This window comes from Lontra canadensis, unplaced genomic scaffold, assembly GCF_010015895.1.
Source record: "Lontra canadensis isolate GAN:19392208 unplaced genomic scaffold, GSC_riverotter_1.0 scaffold108, whole genome shotgun sequence".
Lineage (NCBI taxonomy): Eukaryota > Metazoa > Chordata > Mammalia > Carnivora > Mustelidae > Lontra > Lontra canadensis.
Window position 1 is genome coordinate 470,721 of NW_022631102.1, and position 20,161 is coordinate 490,881.

A 20,161-nucleotide genomic window follows, 5' to 3' on the forward strand; every position below is an offset into this window, starting at 1 on the left:
CCGAGCGGAGGGCGCCGGAGGCCGCGGCCCGGCTAGGCCCGCGCTTGGCCTGGACGCTGCGCCCGGTGAGTCCCCGCCCGCCCGCCCGCCCGCCGCGCGCCCGCCCGCCGCCGCCGGGGCCCGGATTTCCTCCCGCGGCCCGGCGCTTTGTTCCCGGCCGGCGGGGCCCGGGGCGCGGGCTGCGCGCAGCCGGGGTGGAGGAGCGGAGCAGGAAGTGGCCGAGCGCGGCCTGGGCGGGGAGGGCACGGGGTCGGGCCGGCGGCGGCGGCGGCGGGGGTGCGGGCCGCGGCCCGGGCCTCCCTCATGACCTTGGGGAAGCGGCCGATCGGGCTGGGCAGGGGCGAGGGACGCGGGGGCCAGGCGGACGCGGCGGCCAGGCGGACGCGGCGCGTAGTGGGTGCTCAGGGGCCCCCGCCGTCGTTCAGGTTTGTGGGTGGGCCTTGGAAGGAGCCCTCTTTCGCTCCTAGAGGAGAAGTTGTGCGCGATGGCGAGGTGCCCGGCCGGCCCCCGAAGGACTAGCAACCCCCCGGCCGAAACTGCTTCCTGACCTGGGTGGGCTTTGGAGGACCTGCCCACCCCATCCCGGAGGCTGGGGCGCGGCGAGGGGCTGGGACTTGCCTCCCAAGTTGGGGGGTGGGGGGGCGACTGGTGAACTTGCCCACCCGCTGACTGGTTCCTGTGTATTGCCATGGTGGACAGAGTAGGGGGCACGGGCCTGTGCTCTGTAGCCAGAGGGCCCCCCAGGCTTGCTCCAGGCTACCCCTGGCTGCTCTGAGCCCCTGGGCCAAGTGAAGGGCGGGGGTGCACGGGGGCGGGGGGTGTGGGTTCCCTGCCCTCCCCTAGTTGAACATGCAGTTCACAAACCAGTGTTTGGAGACAGAGGGGGTCCTTTAAGAGCACAAGCAAATTTTGGGTAAGTTGTTCCGTAAACAATCATGGCACTGACACACTTTTATGGTAAAGGCACTGGCAGTGTGGTCGTGGGAAAAGGGGACCCTCCGTCCCTTTGGCCTTGTGCCCAGCGGCAGCCCAGGCGCTGGCGTGGTCTGTTCATTTCTCTGCGAGTGTGCACCACCCCACGCGTGAGCACAGATATATTTTTACACACGGGGCTCGGCAGCTGTCTGTCAGCAGCAGGCTCTGCTTAGGCGGGGTGAGGGCGGGGGACATCTAGAGGTCTTTGGGTCCAGCCCTCTGTGTCCAGGCCACGCCCACTTGTGTCACCAGAGGGGGCCCCCCTTCCCTTCCAGGCCTCCCCTCTTCTGTGCAGGGGCACAGAGCCCTGTCCTTGGAGGTCTCTTCCTTCCTCCATCTTGCTTGCTGCCTGTCGCTGCCCCATGGCCTGCTGAGCTTACTGGGCCCGTTCCTCCTGGGACAGAGTTGGGTCTTCTCTGGGCTGGCAGGAGACACAGGCAGTGGGGTCTTCCCGCTCTACTACATTTAACCTAGGACCTTCTGTGCACAGCAGCCCTTCTCTGGGTCCCAACCCCCGCCTCAGGAGGCCAGTGAGGTGTGTTGCCCGGGAACGCCTAGGTAGCTGTAGGAAAACCCGTGCTGGGATCCAGTGTAGAGGTCCTCAGGGGTCCTCCTTGCCTAGGGGTGGGGGAGGGGGTCTCTGCCGGTCTGCCCTCAGGAGTGCTTCTGTGGGGTGCTAGCAGAGGAGTGCTCTTTCCTGGGATGCCCAGAATGGGTGATGTTTGAACTGGGTTTTGAGGGATGCCTAGGAGTTCATCCAGCAGGGAGAGATGGGAAGGACCCTTCTGGTTCAATGGCCAAAGTGTATGTTCAGGAGAAGGCTGCTGGTGGACTGCACACCTCCCCCGTTTGTTGCCTCCGGAATGCTGTAATTATGGGCTCGTAACCACCTGGGACTGGGTGCTGCTGCTTACAGACAGGACCCATCCGAACCTTTCTTTGTCCCCAGGGCTGATCCTGGCAAAACCAGGGATGCCGGCCACATGCTGGCCCTATGAATGAGCCAGATTCAGAACAGCAGGGCTCCTGTGGTTTAGGAGGGGCCTGGGGTTTCTTGGGGAGGGGTTTATATGTCACCCCGGAGGGTTCTGGGCTCTCATTGGCGCCAGTCGCCTGGTCTCCTGGCCCTACTTGCTTCGTGTTTGAATTTCTCTTCTTTCCTAGTCTGGGGCAAGAAGGAGGAATCTTGGGCCTGCTCAGAGCACCCTGGCCTATGGGAGCGGGGGGTTACAGCATGGGCAGGGAGAACAGGGGCAACTTACCAGCGGCTTGGGCAGGCCAAGCAGTCAGAGGGGCCACCTGGAGGAGGTGGCCTCTGCTGGGGGGCAGGTTATGGAGGCTGGAATATGTGAGGAGGGCCTTTTGGGGATGGGGGTGATCTGTACAAAGGCATATGCATGATGCGTCACAGGCTGAGGTCTGGGGGGTCAAAGGGGGTGGCGGGGGCTTGCACCCCAGGGGCAGGGGAGGCCTGGCCCCAGGGAACAGATGGAATCACGTGAATGTTCTGTCAGGTGCTGTGGTGAAGCAAGTGGGGGGCGGCAGCAGCTCTGTGGCCGTGAGCGGGGCGGCCATGTGGGAAAGGGGCCCCAAATGGGACCCTAGGTGCAGAGCGCTTCCCGGGCTCACCGTGGGGTTGGAGGGGTGGCCCCAACCCGGACACCGCCTCACACCCTTCCCTTCAATTCTTCCAGACGCTCGGTACATCGGCTGGGCTCAGGGTGACGCTGCCGAGAGGGGACCGTGAGTGGCGCTGGGGTTGCCCCAGCTCCTGGAACCGGGCGCCATGAACGACGTGGCCATCGTGAAGGAAGGTTGGCTGCACAAGAGAGGTCAGTGCCGTCGCGGCCGGGTCGGGGCCGGGGTCCTGGAGCTAGCCTGTAGGCTTTCCCTTGGCTGGCACCGTGATTGTCTGGCCAGGGCCCTCGGGCCGGAGAGCCCCTGCTGCCTCCCTCCCTGCTTTCCTGGAAGGCAGTGAGGACACTGGGGCCCGTCCAAGGCCTGGCTCGATGGCGGCCCCGGGCACTGCCCGAGGGCTCCTGAGGGCAGGGCAGAGTTGATGGGCCTGGCCTGGTGCCTGCCTCAGGCCTGGGCTGGGAAGGAGGGGAGGCGCCTGCACCACCCAGGGGCCCGGCTTGGGTTGTGTTTGTGCTGGAGCAGTCAGTGGCCTGAGCCCGGCACCCGCCCAGCCTCCCCTGTCCGCACTGAGGGCTCTGCGCCCAGGGAGGGGCTTGGCGGGGCCTAGTGGGGCTGAAGCCGTGGCCTCAGCCCCTTGCTTTGTAGCCTTGCCCACAGCCCCTGCTCCACAGCCCTGTCATTGCTCGGGGATGGGAGGTGGGGGCTGGATAGGCTTCAGTCCAGGTGCCTGGGTGGGTGACTCCCTCCCACCTCAGGGTAGGGCTTAGCGACCCCCCCCCAACTTACTCTTCCTCCAGACCTGCCCCTTCCCAAAGCTGTGGTGACCCCAGCTAGCTCCTTCCTCACGTGTGCCCTCCGGCAGATGGCTGGAGGGTGCCCCATCCCGCTCCAGGACCCCACGGGCTGTTGGGAGGGAACATTGGCTGCAGAGGGAGCAGACAGGGAGGCGTGGCAGAGGCGGGTGTCTCGAGCCTGGGTTTTGTAGGATGCATAGGAGCTCCCTGGCAGAGCAGGCTGGGAGCCTGCAGGAGCGGCAGGGGGAGGTGAGAAGTGACAGGGCTGAGGGGTCGGGGGCTGCAGAGGGCTTGAAACAGAGGATCGAGGATGTGGTCAGCGGCGTGTTCTAGAGTTCAGTTTGGCAGCTGTAGGGAGGCCAGTGCACTGAGCCTTGACACGGAGGTGAGGAGGCTCCAGGCCCTGTGGTCCGTGGGGAGCCCTTCCGCCCAGCTTCCCCTAAGCACCCCTGCACCCACCTGCCTTCTTGATCCCCTCCCCCACTGCGTACCACCTCCTTGCTTCCCCAGGAGTCCTGCCTCCCGCCTGGAGCACCTTTGCTGGGTCCAGCCCTGTCTGCCTCCTCTCATAGACCCCTTTGGTGTCCCCTCCGCCTTGACCTGGCCCCGTGCCTTTTCTCTGGGCCTGGCAGCAGCACACACCCACAGCCCACGATGGGACCGGTACCCCTCCGTCCTTGGCAAACACGTGTTGACTGACCAGTCACCGGCACGTGCACTGGCCCGCCAGGCTGGGACGGGGATGCCTTTCTGAGGCCTGGGTGAATTCCAGTTGCCACTCGGGGCACATGCCTCTGAAGGCGCTGGGGGTAGGGTACGGGGGTGGTGCCCAGTGGGGTGTCTGGAGAGCTGAGCTTGAATGTGATTTAGCTGCTTTGTTACTGCAGATCTGTTTTGAGCTCTTTGGACCCTGGTGTCCCTGTGTATGTGATAGGAATGGTGGCGGGGACCGGTCTGCTGACGTTCGGCATGTGGTTTATTGGGGCCCTAAGTCAGGGTCCAGCAGCCTCAGCAGCCTCCAGGCCCTGCTGTCTGGCACCAGCCTCAGGTCAGGAGAGAGAGTGTCCTGCTCCCCTTGGGGAGGTGGGCGTCATCTGTGGGGGGTGACCTTTGGGCTGTCTCCTGGGTGTCCTGGTGCTTTGTGCCCTGGGCCAGAGCAGCTGCTGTGGGCAGTAGGGAGCCCGGCCTGGGTGGTGATTTCCAGCTGAGCAGTGACCTGTTCTGTGGGCCAGTCAGGCCCCCTGGGCCTCAGTGTCCCAGTGTGTGCACTGGAGAGCTGGTCCCCAGGAGTGAGCTCCAGCTGCTGGAGGTAGGCTGGGCAGACGGGTCCCCAGAGATGGGCGGGCTTCCTGAGCAGGAGCTGGGTGATTTGACACCCGTGTCCTGAGTGACAGGCAGACGCCCCAAGCAACGAGCAGCGAGCCCAGCTCCAGCCACCAGGGCTCAGCAGAAATTGGGCTTTGCCAATGTTTGGTCCCTTCTGGGTGTTCTCCTGGGACTTAAAGGTCGGCAGTTTAAAAGAAGCAGGTGTGCTCCAGGGTGTGGGTCTGGCTGAGCTTGGCCTGTGGCATCCGGTTTTGTCTTCAGACCGCTCTGGGCGAAGGCCATGGCCTCAGTCTGTGCAGCTCGTTTGGGGTGTCTCTGCCCCTGGCCCCACTGCTGGAGCCTGTGACCATGTGCACCGCACGCCCAGCCAGGCTCGTGGGGTTTTCCTGGGTGTTCCGCACCCCTGGACGGGCCGGCTGGACCAGGTGGACCCGGAGAGGGGAGGAAGCTGCCTTCCTCCCCTCTCCTGAAGGAAAGGGTCTGGAGTGGGGTGGGGAACCTTGGGCGGGCACCCCCGTGCTGGTGCAGGCCAGTGGGCAGCTGGGAGGGACGTCCTCATCAGACCACCGTGAGGCCGGCCCGGCCCCTCTGGGCAGCTGGCCTGTGGGAGTGGGGCTTCTCGGCTCCTGGGGCTGGCATGGGGGCGCGTCACTGGTGACGTCTGCAGGCACGTGGAGGGGGGTCTGGCCTCCTCGGGTTCCAGGCTGTGTCGGTCCACAGGGTCCTGGCGGGGGATGGGCCCCGGGGGCTGTGGTTTCTCCCGCCGCCCCTCCCTCAGCTGTGGCAAGGTCCCGCTTCCTGTCGTGGCCATGGCATTGCCTGTGTCCCTCATGTGGCTCCGAGGGGGTGAGATGGCGGTTCCACTTTGGTGGCACAGGCTCTCCTCCATCCCTGGTTTTGTGGCCCCATGTGGAGGCGGCCTTGCTCCCCTTCGGAGCTCTGCTGGGCAGATGCGGGGACGTAGGCCCAGGGGCCTGTTTACCGCACTTCTGGGCCCCAGTGGCCCTGGGGTTTGCACGGGGTGCCGCCGGCTGCCTCGCCAGAGCAGGGGGCTCAGCGGGAACAGCGAAGGTGCACGTCAGCTCCCCTGAGCCTATGCCCCAGGCTGGAGGGCAGGGCTGCCCTGGGCCTCCTGTGTGCCTCAATCTCCCTGGCTGTCAGGGAGGGGCGGCCCTAGCGCCCGTCCAGGTCACGCCGAGGTGGCCGTGGCTTTGGTTACGGCAGCCCCTGGTCCAGGAGGCAGCTCTTGCTGAGCCACGTGTCCGGCAGGGCCCAGGCGTTGCCCGTGGGGCAGCTCGGTTCAGGGCAGGCAGGCCTGGGGCTGGGAGGTGTGCTCCAGGGCCTGCTGGCCCTGGTGTGTGGCCGTGGCCGTGGCCGCCGTCGCTGGGGGCTGTTTCCTGTTTTGTGAGCATGTTGGGTTCTCCGTGCAGAACAAACAACAGAAGAGGAAGCTGGGGTGACTCGCTTGGGGCGTGAGGGGTCACCGCCCGCCAACCCTGGGTCCCTTGGCCTGTGTTGGCGGCCCCAGCAGGTGGCTGTGGTGTGCTCTTTGGGCAGGGCAGCCCTGCGGTGGGCCAGGCTCTGTGCAGGGTAGGGAGGGGCCTAGGCTCCCTCCAGCTGGCCCTAGGCATTACGGTGCCCTTGTGGCATAAGGGACACTGGTGCCTGGGCTGAGGGGGCCGGGCCCCCTCCTGCCAGCAGCTCTCAGGAGAGGCTGGCCTGGGTTGCACCAGGCCCAGTTCCTAGAAGTGCTGTGGGACAGCGTGGGGTGGGAGCTGGCTCAGCCGCTGCTGGCGTCCCTCTTGCCCGGGCACACCCAGCTGGGCTTGGGGCCAATGCCGTCCCTATGGGCCCGTAACCAGAGCCTGCAGCTGTGGCTCTGCGCCCACCCACCGGGGCCACCCCACCATGGGCTGACTGATAGTCTGCCATTCCTCTCCACTTGGCAGGGGCAGGCTCCCCTCCCCCAGGCCCAGATCTGGCTCTGACCAGCTGGCAGAGACCCTGGGACTCCCGGCTAGGGTGGACTGGGCAAGGCGAGCCACGAGCCCGCTCCTGGGAGCCGCGTGTCCCCTCCTGGCCCGGCCTTTGCTTTCCTTTCTCCTGCCTTCAGGGGGTTCTCTTTAGCCTTCAGAAATAGTGGACTAGACCTCTGTTTCGGGGATGTGAGACTTGATGGCCTGGTTGGGGAGGGGTGCCTCCATGCTGCTGCTGCTGGCCCTGGTGCTCTGGGGTAGGGTCTCTTTACTCTGGATTTGGGTTTACGGGTCCCCAGGTGGGCCCCCAGATTGCAGCCCCAGTCCTGGGACCAGAGGTCCCGCAGATACGGGGCAGCTGGGGGACTGATGGGCCTGGGGGCTGCCCGCTTGACCTCCCAGCCCCCTGGAAGCTTGTTCAGGCACAGATGTGGCTGCGCTGCCCCTGGTCTTGGAAACCCAGCCCCCTGAACCCCGCTGTGGTGAGGGCAGGTGTGCAGGTGGCCCAGTGGCTGGTTGGTCAAGGGAGACTGGAATGGGGAGAGGGTGAGGGGTGGGCAGGGCATAGCAGGGGGGCACCAGGGCAGGGGGGCCGTGACCTTATCTGTGGGGAGCTCTGGGTGAGCCAGGACGTGGGCAAAGGGCAGGAGACTAGCAGTGAGACAGTGGGGGTGGGCACAGGCTGTGGGACCAAGCCACGGGGGCACATCCTGGGGGGATGTGGACGTGTGGTAGCCGGCATGGGACTCTGGGAGGCCCCTCCTCCCGCCTGCATGCAGAGGCTGCGCGGTGGCCGGGCCGAGGTGGGCTTGCGAGGAGGATGGCCGCTGGGTGGGATGTCTGGGCGGAGGTGACGTGCCGGCAGCCGGGGCGGGAGGTGCTGTCCTGAGGCAGGAGGGAGGCGGGGAGCGGCCCCAGTGCCTTCCCTGTGCTCTAGCGTCCACTTGTGTGCCTCGGGCCCTGACTTTGGGGCCTGCCTGCTGGAGGGCAGAACCAGACTCGTGAAGAGCTTGTCTGGTGGTCTGGAGTGAGCCCAGCCTGGACAGCAGGCCCTGCGTCTCTGCTCACCTTCTGTGACCTTGAGAGTCCCCTGCTTGGGCCTCAGTTTCCCCAGGTGACCGGTGGGCATAATGAGCCCTGTCAGGGGGGCCTTCTGGGAGGGGAGGGCAGGGTGGGATGGTGGGCTGGGGGTGGGCCCAGCCTGGCTCAGGGCCTTGGTAGGGGAGCGACTGTCTTCCCCGTGTCGCCCTGCTCCTGGGCACAGAGTGGCTGCCTCCTCTCAGCCACACTGGCCGTCTGAGCCCGGCCTCCGGGAGGACCCATGCTGCTGCCCTTGGAGAGCCTCTGTCTCGGGGGGCAGGTTGGTGTGGTGCACCCCAACGGGCCGGGGCCCTGAGTGGGGCTGTGACACCCCCCCCACCCCCAGGGCACTCTTGGCTTCCGATGTCATTCTGTGGCCTCGTGTCCTGCTGGTAGTGTGGGGACCCGGGACCCTGGCTTGCACAAGGGCAGAGGCCTGGCAGGCTGGGCCCCCTGGGATGACCCGTGCCCGCACACTGCCTGCCCCCGTCCTGGTGGGCGGGATGGATGGGCTGCCGTCAGCGGGGCCGTTTGCTCACTGTGCCGGAGAAGGTAAATGAGCGCCCCGCAGCTGTCGGCCCGCCATGGATGTGTTGGCGGCAGGGGACCGCACGGTCGCCGCTGTCAGCTGGCGCCTGCTCCCCGGGCCTGCTGGGGCTCGCTTTGCTGTGGAGAAACAGCTCGGCGCTGCCTGGCACCCTGCCAGCCGCCTGCACCGCTGCCGCAGCAAAGTGTTTATCCAGCAGTTTCCCCGAGAACCAGGGACTTGGAGGGAATGTTCATGGAGCTCAGGGTGCGGCAGCCGAATTGGGGGTGGGGGGTAGCGTGCCGGGACCCCCATGGTGTGGAGGACTCTGGAGCGTCAGGCCTGGGCTGTGGTGGGACCCCCGGGTTGCCCCCAGCTTGGGATCCAGCCCCCAGGTCCTCTGCCTGAGGTGCCCTGACTGTAGCATGGCCTGGGACACGTGCCCAGGACCACAGCAGGGACAGGCCCTCAGCCTCTGCCTGTCCTGTCCCTGAGCCCTTGCCGTGTTGCCTTGTCAGTGTGTTTTGGGCTATGGGGGGCCAGGGTTGCTAACAAAGAACCCCCCTTCTTCTGGGGTCCTTCAGCCTTTTTCTGGGCTTGAGCTGGCTGCCAGGATGAGCCGGGGTATTGGAAGGTCCCTCCTGGTGGATGACACAGGGGGCACCGAGGGGCTGGTGCTGGGAGCCAAGGGGCCCTGGAGGGGTGGTAGGAGCTAGGGGAGTCTGCTCTGGGCAACTAGGACCCTGGCTTAGCCTGCACGCCCTGCCTCGACCCCAGCTGGGGCCTTTCCCTGGGCGCCCTCGTGTGGGAGTGAAGGGGCTCAGGAGGGCGTGAGGGCCCCCCGCCCCCAGTCTGGTGGCTGGGCGAGATGTGGTCTCCGAGGGGTGGGTGTGGTTCTGTGGGTCCTGGGGCACTGTGGGTCCCTCCCTGACCCTGGCCCAGGGCTGGGCTTCTAAGAGAACCCTGAGCGGGGAAGGAGAAGCTGCCTGCCCCGGTAGAGATCCTCTGGGTAGGGGTGCTTGCCCGCAGCTTCACCATGGCTCCTGTCTCGTGGCAGCAGGTATGGGGTCCTCCTGGCTGGGCTGCTGGGTGGTATGCAGGGGACTCTCAGACTGGTCTGGGCCTCTGCGGAGACCCTGTGTGGGCCTTGGTCTGAAATGTTTGCATGGGGAGGATGGGGAGGGAAGCGGGGGATGGAGAGCCGCTCTGGGGGTCCTGGGCCCTGGCTGCGAGGGCCAGGGACCAGACATGTGCCCTGGGCCTGGGTGCGGGTCCAGGCTGCTTCCTGTTGCGCGTAGGCGGCTCCCAGGAGATTCCCCCGGCTGTGGGCAGGCGTTTGTCCCCAGAGGAGTGGCAGAGACCCCCGTTTAGGGAGTCGTGTCCTGAAGGGCCGACTTGGTCTTCCCTGTTTGTCCCCTGCCCAGAGTGAAGGTGCCGGGGTTCCCACCAGCAGCCCTGGATGGTGGGTGTCCCCGGCCCACGCCCATGGCTGCAGTCCTGTGGCTGAGGACAGCGGTGCTTAGGCCCAGGGGTGGCTGCAGCCCCCACAGGGTCCAGCCTGTGTCACCCCAGACCCTCAGGGCTCTGGGGCCTGGGTTGGACTCATTCAGAGACAGGCCACAGCCCAGGATGCCTCTGGTACCGCGGCGGCCCCAGGTGGCCACCGGGGTGCACCCTGCCAGGCAGAAGGGGTCTGTGTGTCTCAGAGCCTCAGCCCCAGCCTCCCCAGGGGATCCTCCCCTGGGTCCCCACGCCTCCCCGGGGGTTCTTCCCCGGGGGGTCTGTGGGCCCAGCTGCCCAGGTCGGGGGCCGAGTGAGGCCGCCTTCCCTGGGCCTTCATCCCACCTGTGTGTTGTGTGGCTCTTGGGCTCAGCCATGTGGGGCACAGGCGGGGAGGGGGGGCAGCTGGGGACCAACCATGGTCCCCCCTTCAGTGCCCTGGGGCTGGGGGCTGGCAGAGGGCCCAGCAGAGTCCCCGCCTGTCCTCCCGGGCCCTTGTCCGAGGCTCAGCTGGGGCCGAGCCTGCCCTTCCGCCTCGTCCCTGCCAGTGTTGCTCCCTTGCCTCCTCGCCCCCCACTCCCCAGTTCTGGGTTCCAGAGCCTTCCTGGCCCTGGAGTGGGGGAGGGGTTGGAGGCTGCTAGACCGCAGGTGCAGGGTGAGTCGTGGCTCCTTAGCAGCACCGGCACCCCTGTTCCAGGGATCCTGGACCCGGTGGGGAAACTGAGGCCCCCTCTGATACGTGGGTGCTGCTGGGCAGGCGCACACGCCCCAACTGCACGCACGGGCCATGGTGCTGGGGTGCTGTGCGGGCACGGTGGGGGCTGGTGGCAGTTGGTGCATCAAGATGGATTTGGGGTCTGTGTGGGTGAGCCGCGCATCAGTCTCCCCGCTCAGTTAGCGTCCCGGGGAGCGGCAGCTGGCAGGATGGGAGGCACTCCATCAGGGGCCGACAGCTCCAGACTGGCACGCAGGCGGGTGGGAGCGAGCGGCCCGGGACGGCGCGGGTGGTGGGCCACGCACAGCCCCCCCCCCCCCAGGAGCCTGCTCCGCTCTTGCCCACCCGCTGCATCAGCAGGGAAGGGGTGTCTGGGGGTGGGGGGAGTCCCAGGAGCGGCGTCCGTACGAGACCTGACTGCAGCCTTCCCAGCGTCTTCCCGGGCTGGAGGTGCTCGGCGGAACCGGGTGGAGATCCCACTAAATGCTGTTGGGGTATGGGGCGGGTCACTGCCGGCCATCCTGTTGGGCCTACAGCGGAACACCGGGCGGAGCAGAGGCAGGGCTGGCTCTCAGAGGCCACAGCCGGAGGCCCTTGGTAGGGAGGGGCTGGGTGGTGAGGCGCGGGGAGCACAGGCGCCCGGTCCAGCATGGGGCCTTTGCTCGCCCCCCTCCCCTGGGGCTCAGCTGGGAGGGAATGCCTGGGCCCAGAGCTTGGGGACCCCAGCGCCCCCACCTGCTGCCCAGTGGCTCCTGTGATAAAGCAGTTGTCTAGTTAGGAAGTTCTCCGTTGTTGTTCAAATTCCTTGCTCGGCAAAATGTAAATGAAACATTTTTTTTCTGGGTGTCAGTATGAAAAATGACAGTCGCCCGAATATCGCAGAGGACATCTGCTCTGGTTCTTCACTGTGAACGCCTGTTTATGGCTGATGTGGCGAAACTTTGGGGAAAGTTCCCCGTGTACCTGGGTAACTCATCGTGTGCCATGGCGGTCAGGGTTGGGGCTCACAGCCCGAGGACCACACGGATACCTCCAGGGTCTGGCTTCTCCTTGGGGCTCTGGGCAGGGTGTTGAGGGGCTGTCCTGGTGCCCAGCCCCAGGGGTTGGGCCTTAAGTCTCAGTCATTGTCCTCTCAGTTCCGGATGTCAGGCTCCAACCCGCAGGCCAGGGACGGCTGTGGTGGGCAGTCCTCTGGCCCCGGTCACTGCAGTAACTGGCTGGCCCCAGGTGGGTGGGGAGCGCTCAGCCCCGACGCCCTGGCAGGCGGCCTGCCCACCATGCTGGGGGTGAGGGGCAGGGGTAGGTTCCTGGGTTTAGGGTGTCCTGTCTGCTCAGGCACAGCAACCGTCTGGCGTGCTGCAGGGCCGGGGCTTCTGGGGAGGGGGAGCAGAGCTGGAGCTTCTGTTGGGGTGGAGGGGGGAGCAGGGCCGGTGGCCCCAGCCCCTCACTGCCTGGGTGTCCTCAGGGGAGTACATCAAAACCTGGCGACCGAGGTACTTCCTGCTCAAGAACGATGGCACCTTTATCGGCTACAAGGAGCGGCCCCAGGATGTGGAGCAGCGAGAGTCCCCTCTCAACAACTTCTCTGTGGCTCGTGAGTGCCCATGGCCACGCAGGGATGTGGTCCGGTGCTGTTGGGCGTGGGGCCAGCCCTGGCTAGACAGGCGGCCAGGGTGCCAGGAGTCCTCTGTGCCCAGCAGCCCCCGCACTGACGTCCCCTGGGCCTCTGTGTCTGGGGCCAGCAGTGGCCAGGGACCAGGTGGGGCAGGGCTGGTTCTGAGTCCCCATGGGAACTGGTGAGTGGCTGGTTCTGGCCAGTGGGAGCTCTCTGAGTCCCAGGGGCTGGTGACTCGGGCTGGGGAGCGCCAGACACAGAGCTGGGCTGCGGTGGGTGTGGAGGGGGTGATGCTCAGCCCGGTGGGCCTCTGCCTGGTCTCTGTTTCTGGTCCGGGCACCCGGGTCCCTGGCTCTGTCCTGGTGCTTCCTGGGACTCAGGCCCAGTTGGGGGGGGCGCATGAGGGAGGGACTCAGGCAGCAACAGGCCTCCTGGGTCCCTCTTGGGATGCCAGAGTCCAGTGTCCAGTGGGGGGTCCGGGCTCCTCCACGCTCTTGCTAGCTCCCCCTTCCCAGTCCCGCTGCCCCCGCGGCCTGGGGCAGGTTCTGGTCCAGGGTCTGAGCAGGGGCGCCCCCGGACCTTGGCCGCCCATCTTCCCAGGGTGCGCTGCTGCCAGTGTACCCGCCCCAGGGGCTTCTGTTGGGGAGTTCCCAGCCTGGGGGTCTCCCAGGGAGGTTTTACCGCGGAGTCCACTGAGTCCCGCAGCCCTCCCGCCCCCCAGCCTCAGGCTTCCTCAGACGGCGGGTGGAGTAAGGGCCCCGGGGGAAGGGAGACAGAGGCAGGCATCAGCGTCCCCTGCAGCTTGCCGATGGTGTGGGCTCCCTCCACTGCCTCCTCGGCCGGGGCTGGGGCGTGTGCCACCTTGCTGGCAGGAGTGCGAGGGTCCTCAGGAGTGTTCGGTATGGGCAGAGTGCAGGGGGGCCAAAGGGGACCCTGTGGAGGCTCGCAGGAGGCAGGCACCATCCGGAGGGTGGCCTGAGCGGTGGGGGAGGGGCCGGGGTCTTAAGGCCAGGCCACACAGGCCAGCTGGAGCCCCAGCCAAGGTGCAGAGACACAGACAGGGAGGTGGCTGGGCTGCGGCCTCTGCTGGGGGGCTTTTCCTTGGGGATGGATGGCGGGGGCGAGAAGCCAGGCTCTGAGATGTTGACACAGGCCACCTCCCCATAGGCTGGTCCCAAGCCCCCTTCTGGTGCAGAGCCCTGGTGGGCCACTTCCTTACACTCTGCTGAGCCCACGCTGGGCCCCTTGGGGTGGCCAAGGCCCAGGTGCTGGACCACCAGAAGCCCCTGCGCTGGCCCTGGGCTCCCTCTCCGCTCACACAGGCTGGGCCGGCATCAGCCCAGGATTTCTGGGCAGCAGCCCCGACGGCCTCACCCTCGGGGCTGGTGCATCCCCACGGTCCCTGGGCTCCCAGTGTGTGCACACATTCCAGGTGTGTGTGCCCGTGCCCGGTGTGCGTGTGCTTGTGTGCTCCCCGTGTGCGTGCGTGTTCTGGCTCTTTATCTGGAATCGGCAGCCTCTGGGGGGGGCGGGGTGTCACCAGTGTAGGGTGAGTACAGCCCGAGCAGCCTCCTGGGGGGTCGTGTCCTCCAGCTGCCTGCGGCCAGGACAGGGGGCCTCTCTGAAGGCTGAGTCACCACCAGCCTCTGCCCTGGAACGGGCCTACTGGGGGGTGGGGGGCGGGGCCTGGCAGTCTGGGGCAGGAAGACAGCAGGGGGTCGCTGCTCAGGGCCCAGCTGCTTTCCCTCCTGCCTGCCCCTCACTGGGGCGCCCGCGCTCACCGTCTGGCCTGTGGAGCCGTGGCCTGGCTTGCAGCACAGGCTCAGAGCCTGAAGGACTGAGGGAGAGGATGGCAGGGGGCCGAGAGGACCCAGCCGGCCCCTCAGGGGCACCTCACTGCTCAGAGCATGGCGTCTGGGCGGGAATAGGTGTCCCAGCCCCACTGTACGAGGAGGGGAGCCGGGGCTTGGAGTGGGCCACAGGGTGGGGTCCTGGGGGGCGGGCGGGCCGTGTGTGGGGGGTACGGGCACTCATCTGCCAGCTCCGCCCCCAGAATGCCAGCTGATGAAGACGGAGCGGCCCCGACCCAACACCTTCATCATCCGCTGTCTGCAGTGGACCACGGTGATCGAGCGGACCTTCCACGTGGAGACCCCTGAGGAGCGGTACGAGGCCGACCCGTGGGCACGGCGGGGGTGCGGTGTGGGGAGCAGGGCTTCCGTGGCCACAGCGTCCAGGCCCAGTTCCCGGGCCCTGACCTGCAGCCCTGCAGGGAGGAGTGGACGACTGCCATCCAGACGGTGGCCGACGGGCTCAAGAGGCAGGAGGAGGAGATGATGGACTTCAGGTCGGGCTCGCCCAGCGACAACTCGGGGGCCGAGGAGATGGAGGTGTCCCTGGCCAAGCCCAAGCACCGTGTGGTGAGGCCCTCCCCCCACGTGGCCGCCGGGGAGCCCCGTGTGCGCAGGGAGGCGGAGAGGCGGGATTGTGGGGGGGCAGGGCCCCTGACCCCAGGCGACCACCCGCCGCCCCGCAGACCATGAATGAGTTTGAGTACCTGAAGTTGCTGGGGAAGGGCACGTTTGGGAAGGTGATCTTGGTGAAGGAGAAGGCCACGGGCCGCTACTACGCCATGAAAATCCTCAAGAAGGAGGTCATCGTGGCTAAGGTAGGGCGCAGGGCCGGGAGCGGGCTGGGGCGGGCCGGGGGTGGGACGCTCACCCAGCCCTGTCTTCCAGGACGAGGTCGCCCACACGCTCACGGAGAACCGTGTTCTCCAGAACTCGAGGCATCCGTTCCTGACGGTGAGTCCTGGAGGCCCTGTGCCTGTGTCCCTGCACACCGAGCTGGTGTCCTTCAGAGTCCAGGCTGGGGATGGAGGCCCCCAAGGCTGGGAGGGGGTGGGGGTAGCAAATGGGATGGGAGCCCTGAGTCTTCCCTCTGCGCTGCCTGAGGCCCTGGGAGGCCCCCACACCCCCCATTTGACACACCCCCTTCCTGCTGCTTCTACTCCGAGGCTGGAGTGTGGAGGGTCCCTGTCCCGGGAGTGCTCAGCCCAGGAGGGGCCCGTGCAATGCCGGTAGCCTCCGTGTAGGTGTCGACAAGCCAGTCGGCATGGAGGGGACAGACGGCCACCCCCACCCGGGCTCTCCCCGGGAGTTCCAGTCCCTGTCACCTTTTGCTCAGCGTGGCGTCCTCTTCCAAGGGGACTGCCTGGCCCAGAGCAGGGGCAGAGCAGAGAAAGGCTGTATTTCTCCAGCGTGTCTGTTCGTTAAAGCAGTTTCTTGCGCGAAGCAGCTGACATCTTCAAGAGGTTTCAGTGTTTGCCTGGACTCACTCATTGTGCTGGTTTCACCTCCTTCGTGTCAGCTCGCCCCCGTTCTCATGTCCAGGCTGCGTGTCCTTCCCTCCCCCTCAGTGCAGCCCCGTGACTACAGCACCCCCGTCACGGTGGACAGAGACGCTGGGGTCCCCGCACACCAGCCCCTGCCCCTCTGGCCCGGCAGCGGCACCCCCCTCCTGCGGGTTCTCCGTGGGGACGGGGGCCGTGCGGCGTGGCTGGTCCCGCTGCCTGAAGTCCAGAGCTGGCCTTCCCGTGACTGCAGCTCCTTCTGGCCGCTAGGTTAGATCTGGGGTCACTCACCTGGGGGGATGACTCGGTCATCTGGGCCTTTCCTCTCCCAGCCAGGCCGCTGTGCCATGAGGTAGGAAGGCGGCTGGGAAGCTCTGCCCTGGGCGCGTCCTGCCCTTGCGGAGGGTCTGGCTGCTGCCCCGCCTCCTGTGTGGGGGCCCGGGGGCCGCAGGGACGCCTCCTCACTGTCCCCAGAACCTGCCGGCTTCTGTGATCCCAGCCGGCCGAGACTGGGTGCAGAGCCCAAGCTGCTCCTTCGGGAACCACCTGTGGGGGTCGGGGCTCCGGGCGGGACGGGGCCCGGGCACCAGCTCTGCGTCCCCACAGGCCCTGAAGTACTCCTTCCAGACCCACGACCGCCTCTGCTTCGTCATGGAGTACGCCAACGGGGGCGAGGTAGGGTGGCTGTGCGCCCGCCTGGGGCCGGCCCTCCCGGAGCCTCGGACGTCCCTTCCCCAGCACAGGGCCCGCGGGGGGCGGGGCGGGGGTCAGGCTCTCAGGGCTCGGCGCGGGGGCGGGGAGGGGCCCTGCGGCTGTGCGCCCCTCACACCCCCGCCCTGCAGCTCTTCTTCCACCTGTCCCGGGAGCGCGTGTTCCCCGAGGACCGGGCCCGCTTCTATGGCGCCGAGATCGTGTCCGCCCTGCATTACTTGCACTCGGAGAAGAACGTCGTCTACCGCGACCTCAAGGTGGGTGGGCAGGGCGGCAGGGGGCAGCGGGGCGGCGGGGCGGGCTGGTGCTGACCTGGAGGCCGCCCCTCAGTTGGAGAACCTCATGCTGGACAAGGACGGGCACATCAAGATCACCGACTTTGGCCTGTGCAAAGAGGGCATCAAGGACGGGGCCACCATGAAGACCTTCTGCGGGACGCCCGAGTACCTGGCCCCCGAGGTACGCCCCTGCTGCATCCCCCGAGGCGGCCTGGGACCCCACGCCCCCAGGCGGCCTGTGACCCTGCGGCCCTGCGCCCCCAGGTGCTGGAGGACAACGACTACGGCCGGGCGGTCGACTGGTGGGGGCTGGGCGTGGTCATGTACGAGATGCTGTGCGGCCGCCTGCCCTTCTACAACCAGGACCACGAGAAGCTCTTCGAGCTCATCCTCATGGAGGAGCTCCGCTTCCCGCGCACGCTCAGCCCCGAGGCCAAGTCCCTGCTATCGGGGCTGCTCCGGAAAGACCCAAAGCAGAGGTGAGCCGCGCAGCCCTGGCCCCGTTTCCCCTCGGGACAGTGGGGCCGGTTCTAGGCCGCAGTGATGGCTGATGTGCGCCCTCCGCCAGGCCGGCTGGGGCCAGACAGGCACCTTGACCCTGACCTCGCAGCCTCCCAGAGCTGCTCAGGAAGACCCCACCGTGCCGGCAGTGCCTGCCTCCCCAGCGTTCTACACACGCGGGGACACGGCCCTTGGCACGGCCTGTCCACGGCCCCCCCAGAGGGTTTGCAGTACCCTACCCCTATGGCCCCAGGACCAGGCCGTGGCCCCGGTGCTGTGCCCCCCCCACACCGTCCCTGCACTGTGCTAGAGCCCGGTGGGGGGCAGGCCTTTGCTGAGCCGGGCAGGCAGGCAGTGGCAGCTGGCGTGTCCCCGCAGGCTTGGAGGGGGCCCGGAGGACGCCAAGGAGATCATGCAGCACCGTTTCTTCGCTACTGTCGTGTGGCAGGACGTGTATGAGAAGAAGGTGGGTGGGGGCCTGGCGCCCCCGGCCCCTCCCCGTACCCATCCCCTGGGGCCTGAGCTCTGCACCCGGGCTCTGCCTGCGGAGCCCTGCGGGGAGGAGCTGTGTCCGCATGGACTCCCTGAACAGGGTGCCCCGGCGGGGATGTGAGAGCACCAGCTCTGCTCCCCCACTCCCTCCCTCTGGCCTCAGGGCCTCCTGCTGCAGGCTTAGGGCGGAACAGGACCAGCCCGGCAGGCTCAGGAGGGCCGTACCGGGGTGTGCCGGGCACCCTGTCACCAAACAGACTTCCAGCTGGCTTCTGTCCTCTCCCTGTGCCGGCCACATGCTGCAAGACGGGGTGCCCCCGCCCTGCCCAGCTCCTGTCCACTTCCCTGCCCCTGCCCAGCGACAGCGGACCGGGGACGCTGCTAGCTTGTGCAGGGCAGCCCTGGAGTACGGGGGGCGGTGCGTGCCTGCAGGGCCCTCCTCCCACCGCCGGCTCCGGCAGAGTTCCCGCACACCCTCTGCAGCCTGATTCGGCTGTGTCCCTGTCCTTGAGCCGCAAAGGAGACCAGCCAGGCCCTGTGCTCAGGACCTGTCCTCTCCCCGTTGTGCAGATAGAAAGGCCTGGTCTTCTCTCCTTATGGGAAGTTGGGCAGGGAGGGCCCAGCATATCAAGTTCACCTTGTACCCCAGCACTATCGGGGTGCTACTGGGGTCCCCTCCCAGGGCAGCCATGGCCCCCCTGAGCCACGGCATGGGAGTACCACTTATGGGCCCTGGTGGGGATGGGACTGTCCCTTTATCGTGAATTCTCAAAGTGGGAGCCCCTGGTGGCTAGGCTGAGTGGCCGTGGTCAGGAAAGCAGGCTATGAGTGGCCCCTAGGGATGGGGCTGGGCGCCCACCCTGTCCTGTGGCATCCCTCTCCATCTCCTCACCTCATAAGAGAACCAGAAGGAAGTGAAGAAAGCTAGAAAAGAGCATGGGTTGGTCTCCTCTGCCTGGGGCCCTACAGAGCTGGTGGGCTGTGGGGCCCCCTGCGACGCGGGCCTGCCTCTGGGGAAGGGGCATGTCTGCGGGGTCCCAGGCCGCCACCCTCCCTTGTGTGTCTCCCTGTGGAGCCAAGTTCCATGGCCTCAGTGTGGCCTGGAGACATTTCCCTGTCGGTGGGGGGCAGGGGGCTCAGGCCCTGGGGCACCGCAGGGTACAGCCTCAACCTACCGCCCCCTTGTTCCCTGCAGCTCAGTCCACCCTTCAAGCCACAGGTCACGTCGGAGACGGACACCAGATACTTCGACGAGGAGTTCACGGCGCAGATGATCACCATCACGCCGCCCGACCAGGGTGAGGGAGGGCTACCTCCCGGCCGACCCTTCCCTCTGAGGCCTGGGATGGTCCCTTGCGCGAGGCTGGTGGTGATGGGGGCGGGAGGGACCGCCCTGGTCCCAGGTAGGCGAGCCTTGGGGCCTGCCTCAGTTTCTCCAGATGCATGGTAGCCGTGCTCCCCGTGCTGGGATCTGAGCGTCCCTCCCGCCTGCCCACAGGTGACAACATGGAGGGTGAGGACAGCGAGCGGAGACCCCACTTCCCACAGTTCTCATACTCGGCCAGCGGCACGGCCTGAGGGAGGCCAGCTGGCTGCCCTGCTCCTGGCGGCTGCAGGGGACGGGGAGGAAGCCGCGCAGGACCATGTGTGTTTGGTGTGACTTCTGGGTGCGTGTGGGAGGAGCCATGCCCCTCCTCCCGGCGGGGATGGGAAGACGCTTCATGCTGTGGGCAGGGGCCAGCCTCCGAGGAAAGGCGGCCTGCGGGGATTTTAATTTATTTCATCTCGGTCTCCAGACATGGCCTTGGCCTTCAGAACGAGTAGAGTCACGTAGGAAAAGGCCAAGGACCTTATGCAGCCACGTGCAGGTGGGGTCTGGGTGCCCTGCCTGTGGCCCCTGCATCCCTCCCGCCAGCTGTCTCGGCCCGGCCCGGGGGCACCAGCAGCAGCTGGTTGTGGCGCGCGGGCCTGGTCCCTTCCCTGGGGCAGGCCAGGCCGGGCTCGCCCGGAGGCAGAGGAACGAGGTTGCAGTCCGTTGCTGTGTATTACGCTATTCACTTGTATTTTGGGGTTTTTAATCACAGTGACCAGAAAGCCCCTCCCACACTTTGGTCCCTTCGGGGGCGTCTCACTGGGGCGGTGTCCCCAGGTAGCACCCGTCCTTCGGCGCAGCTTCACTGGCCCGCTGTGTGCCCAGCGCCCCTTGGGAGGGGCCGTGGCAGACCCTCCGCGCCTCGAGGCCGGACGCCATGCCGCCCAGGGCGCTTTTTACGTTCGCCTTTACTATTTTTACTATTATGAGACTTTCCCTCCAGACTCCTCAGTAAACACTGCTTTTCAACTCCGGCTTGTTTTGCTGGGCGGCGGGTCAAAGAGCGTGTGGCTGGCGCGTGGGTTGGGGGAGCCTCGTTCAGCCTGTCCCCGCGAGCAAGGGAGGGCGGGCAGATGCCCTGGCTGTCCACGCGCCCAGCTGGGAACCCCCCTCAGCCCAGGAGGCCTGGCAGCATCCCACAGCCGGTCGGACTGTCGTGGGACTGTCGGGGAGCGGAGCGGGGAGCAGGGAGCGCGGCGGCCCCACTGGACCCAGCAGACCGAGGGACGGGCGGCACTGCCCCCTGGTGGCCGCTTGCTCTGCGCAGACAGGCGCCCGCTGCCCAGCCCATGACCGCAGAGGGAGCCTGG

General features: G+C 67.0%; 1 protein-coding gene across 1 annotated transcript; it reads left to right on the forward strand.

The window, feature by feature from the left end:
* The first annotated feature begins 2,761 nt into the window (after positions 1-2,761).
* On the forward strand, positions 2,762-19,739 carry AKT1 (AKT serine/threonine kinase 1). The gene is made up of 13 exons (XM_032839543.1): positions 2,762-2,807; positions 11,996-12,124; positions 14,199-14,310; positions 14,418-14,565; positions 14,682-14,813; positions 14,884-14,949; positions 16,104-16,172; positions 16,340-16,465; positions 16,539-16,667; positions 16,751-16,965; positions 17,366-17,453; positions 18,675-18,777; positions 18,978-19,739. The coding sequence occupies exons 1-13, from the start codon at positions 2,762-2,764 to the stop codon at positions 19,055-19,057; spliced, it is 1,443 nt and encodes a 480-aa protein (XP_032695434.1). The 3' UTR covers positions 19,058-19,739.
* Positions 19,740-20,161: the final 422 nt, after the last annotated feature.

Excerpts from the sequence above, each read along its gene's own strand:
- AKT1 (XM_032839543.1), top strand. The coding sequence starts at position 2,762 with ATGAACGACGTGGCCATCGTGAAGGAAGGTTGGCTGCACAAGAGAG. Across the intron at positions 2,808-11,995 it reads AGGTTGGCTGCACAAGAGAG|GGGAGTACATCAAAACCTGG; the intron begins GTCAGTGCCGTC and ends GGGTGTCCTCAG. Across the intron at positions 14,311-14,417 it reads GTGGAGACCCCTGAGGAGCG|GGAGGAGTGGACGACTGCCA; the intron begins GTACGAGGCCGA and ends GCAGCCCTGCAG.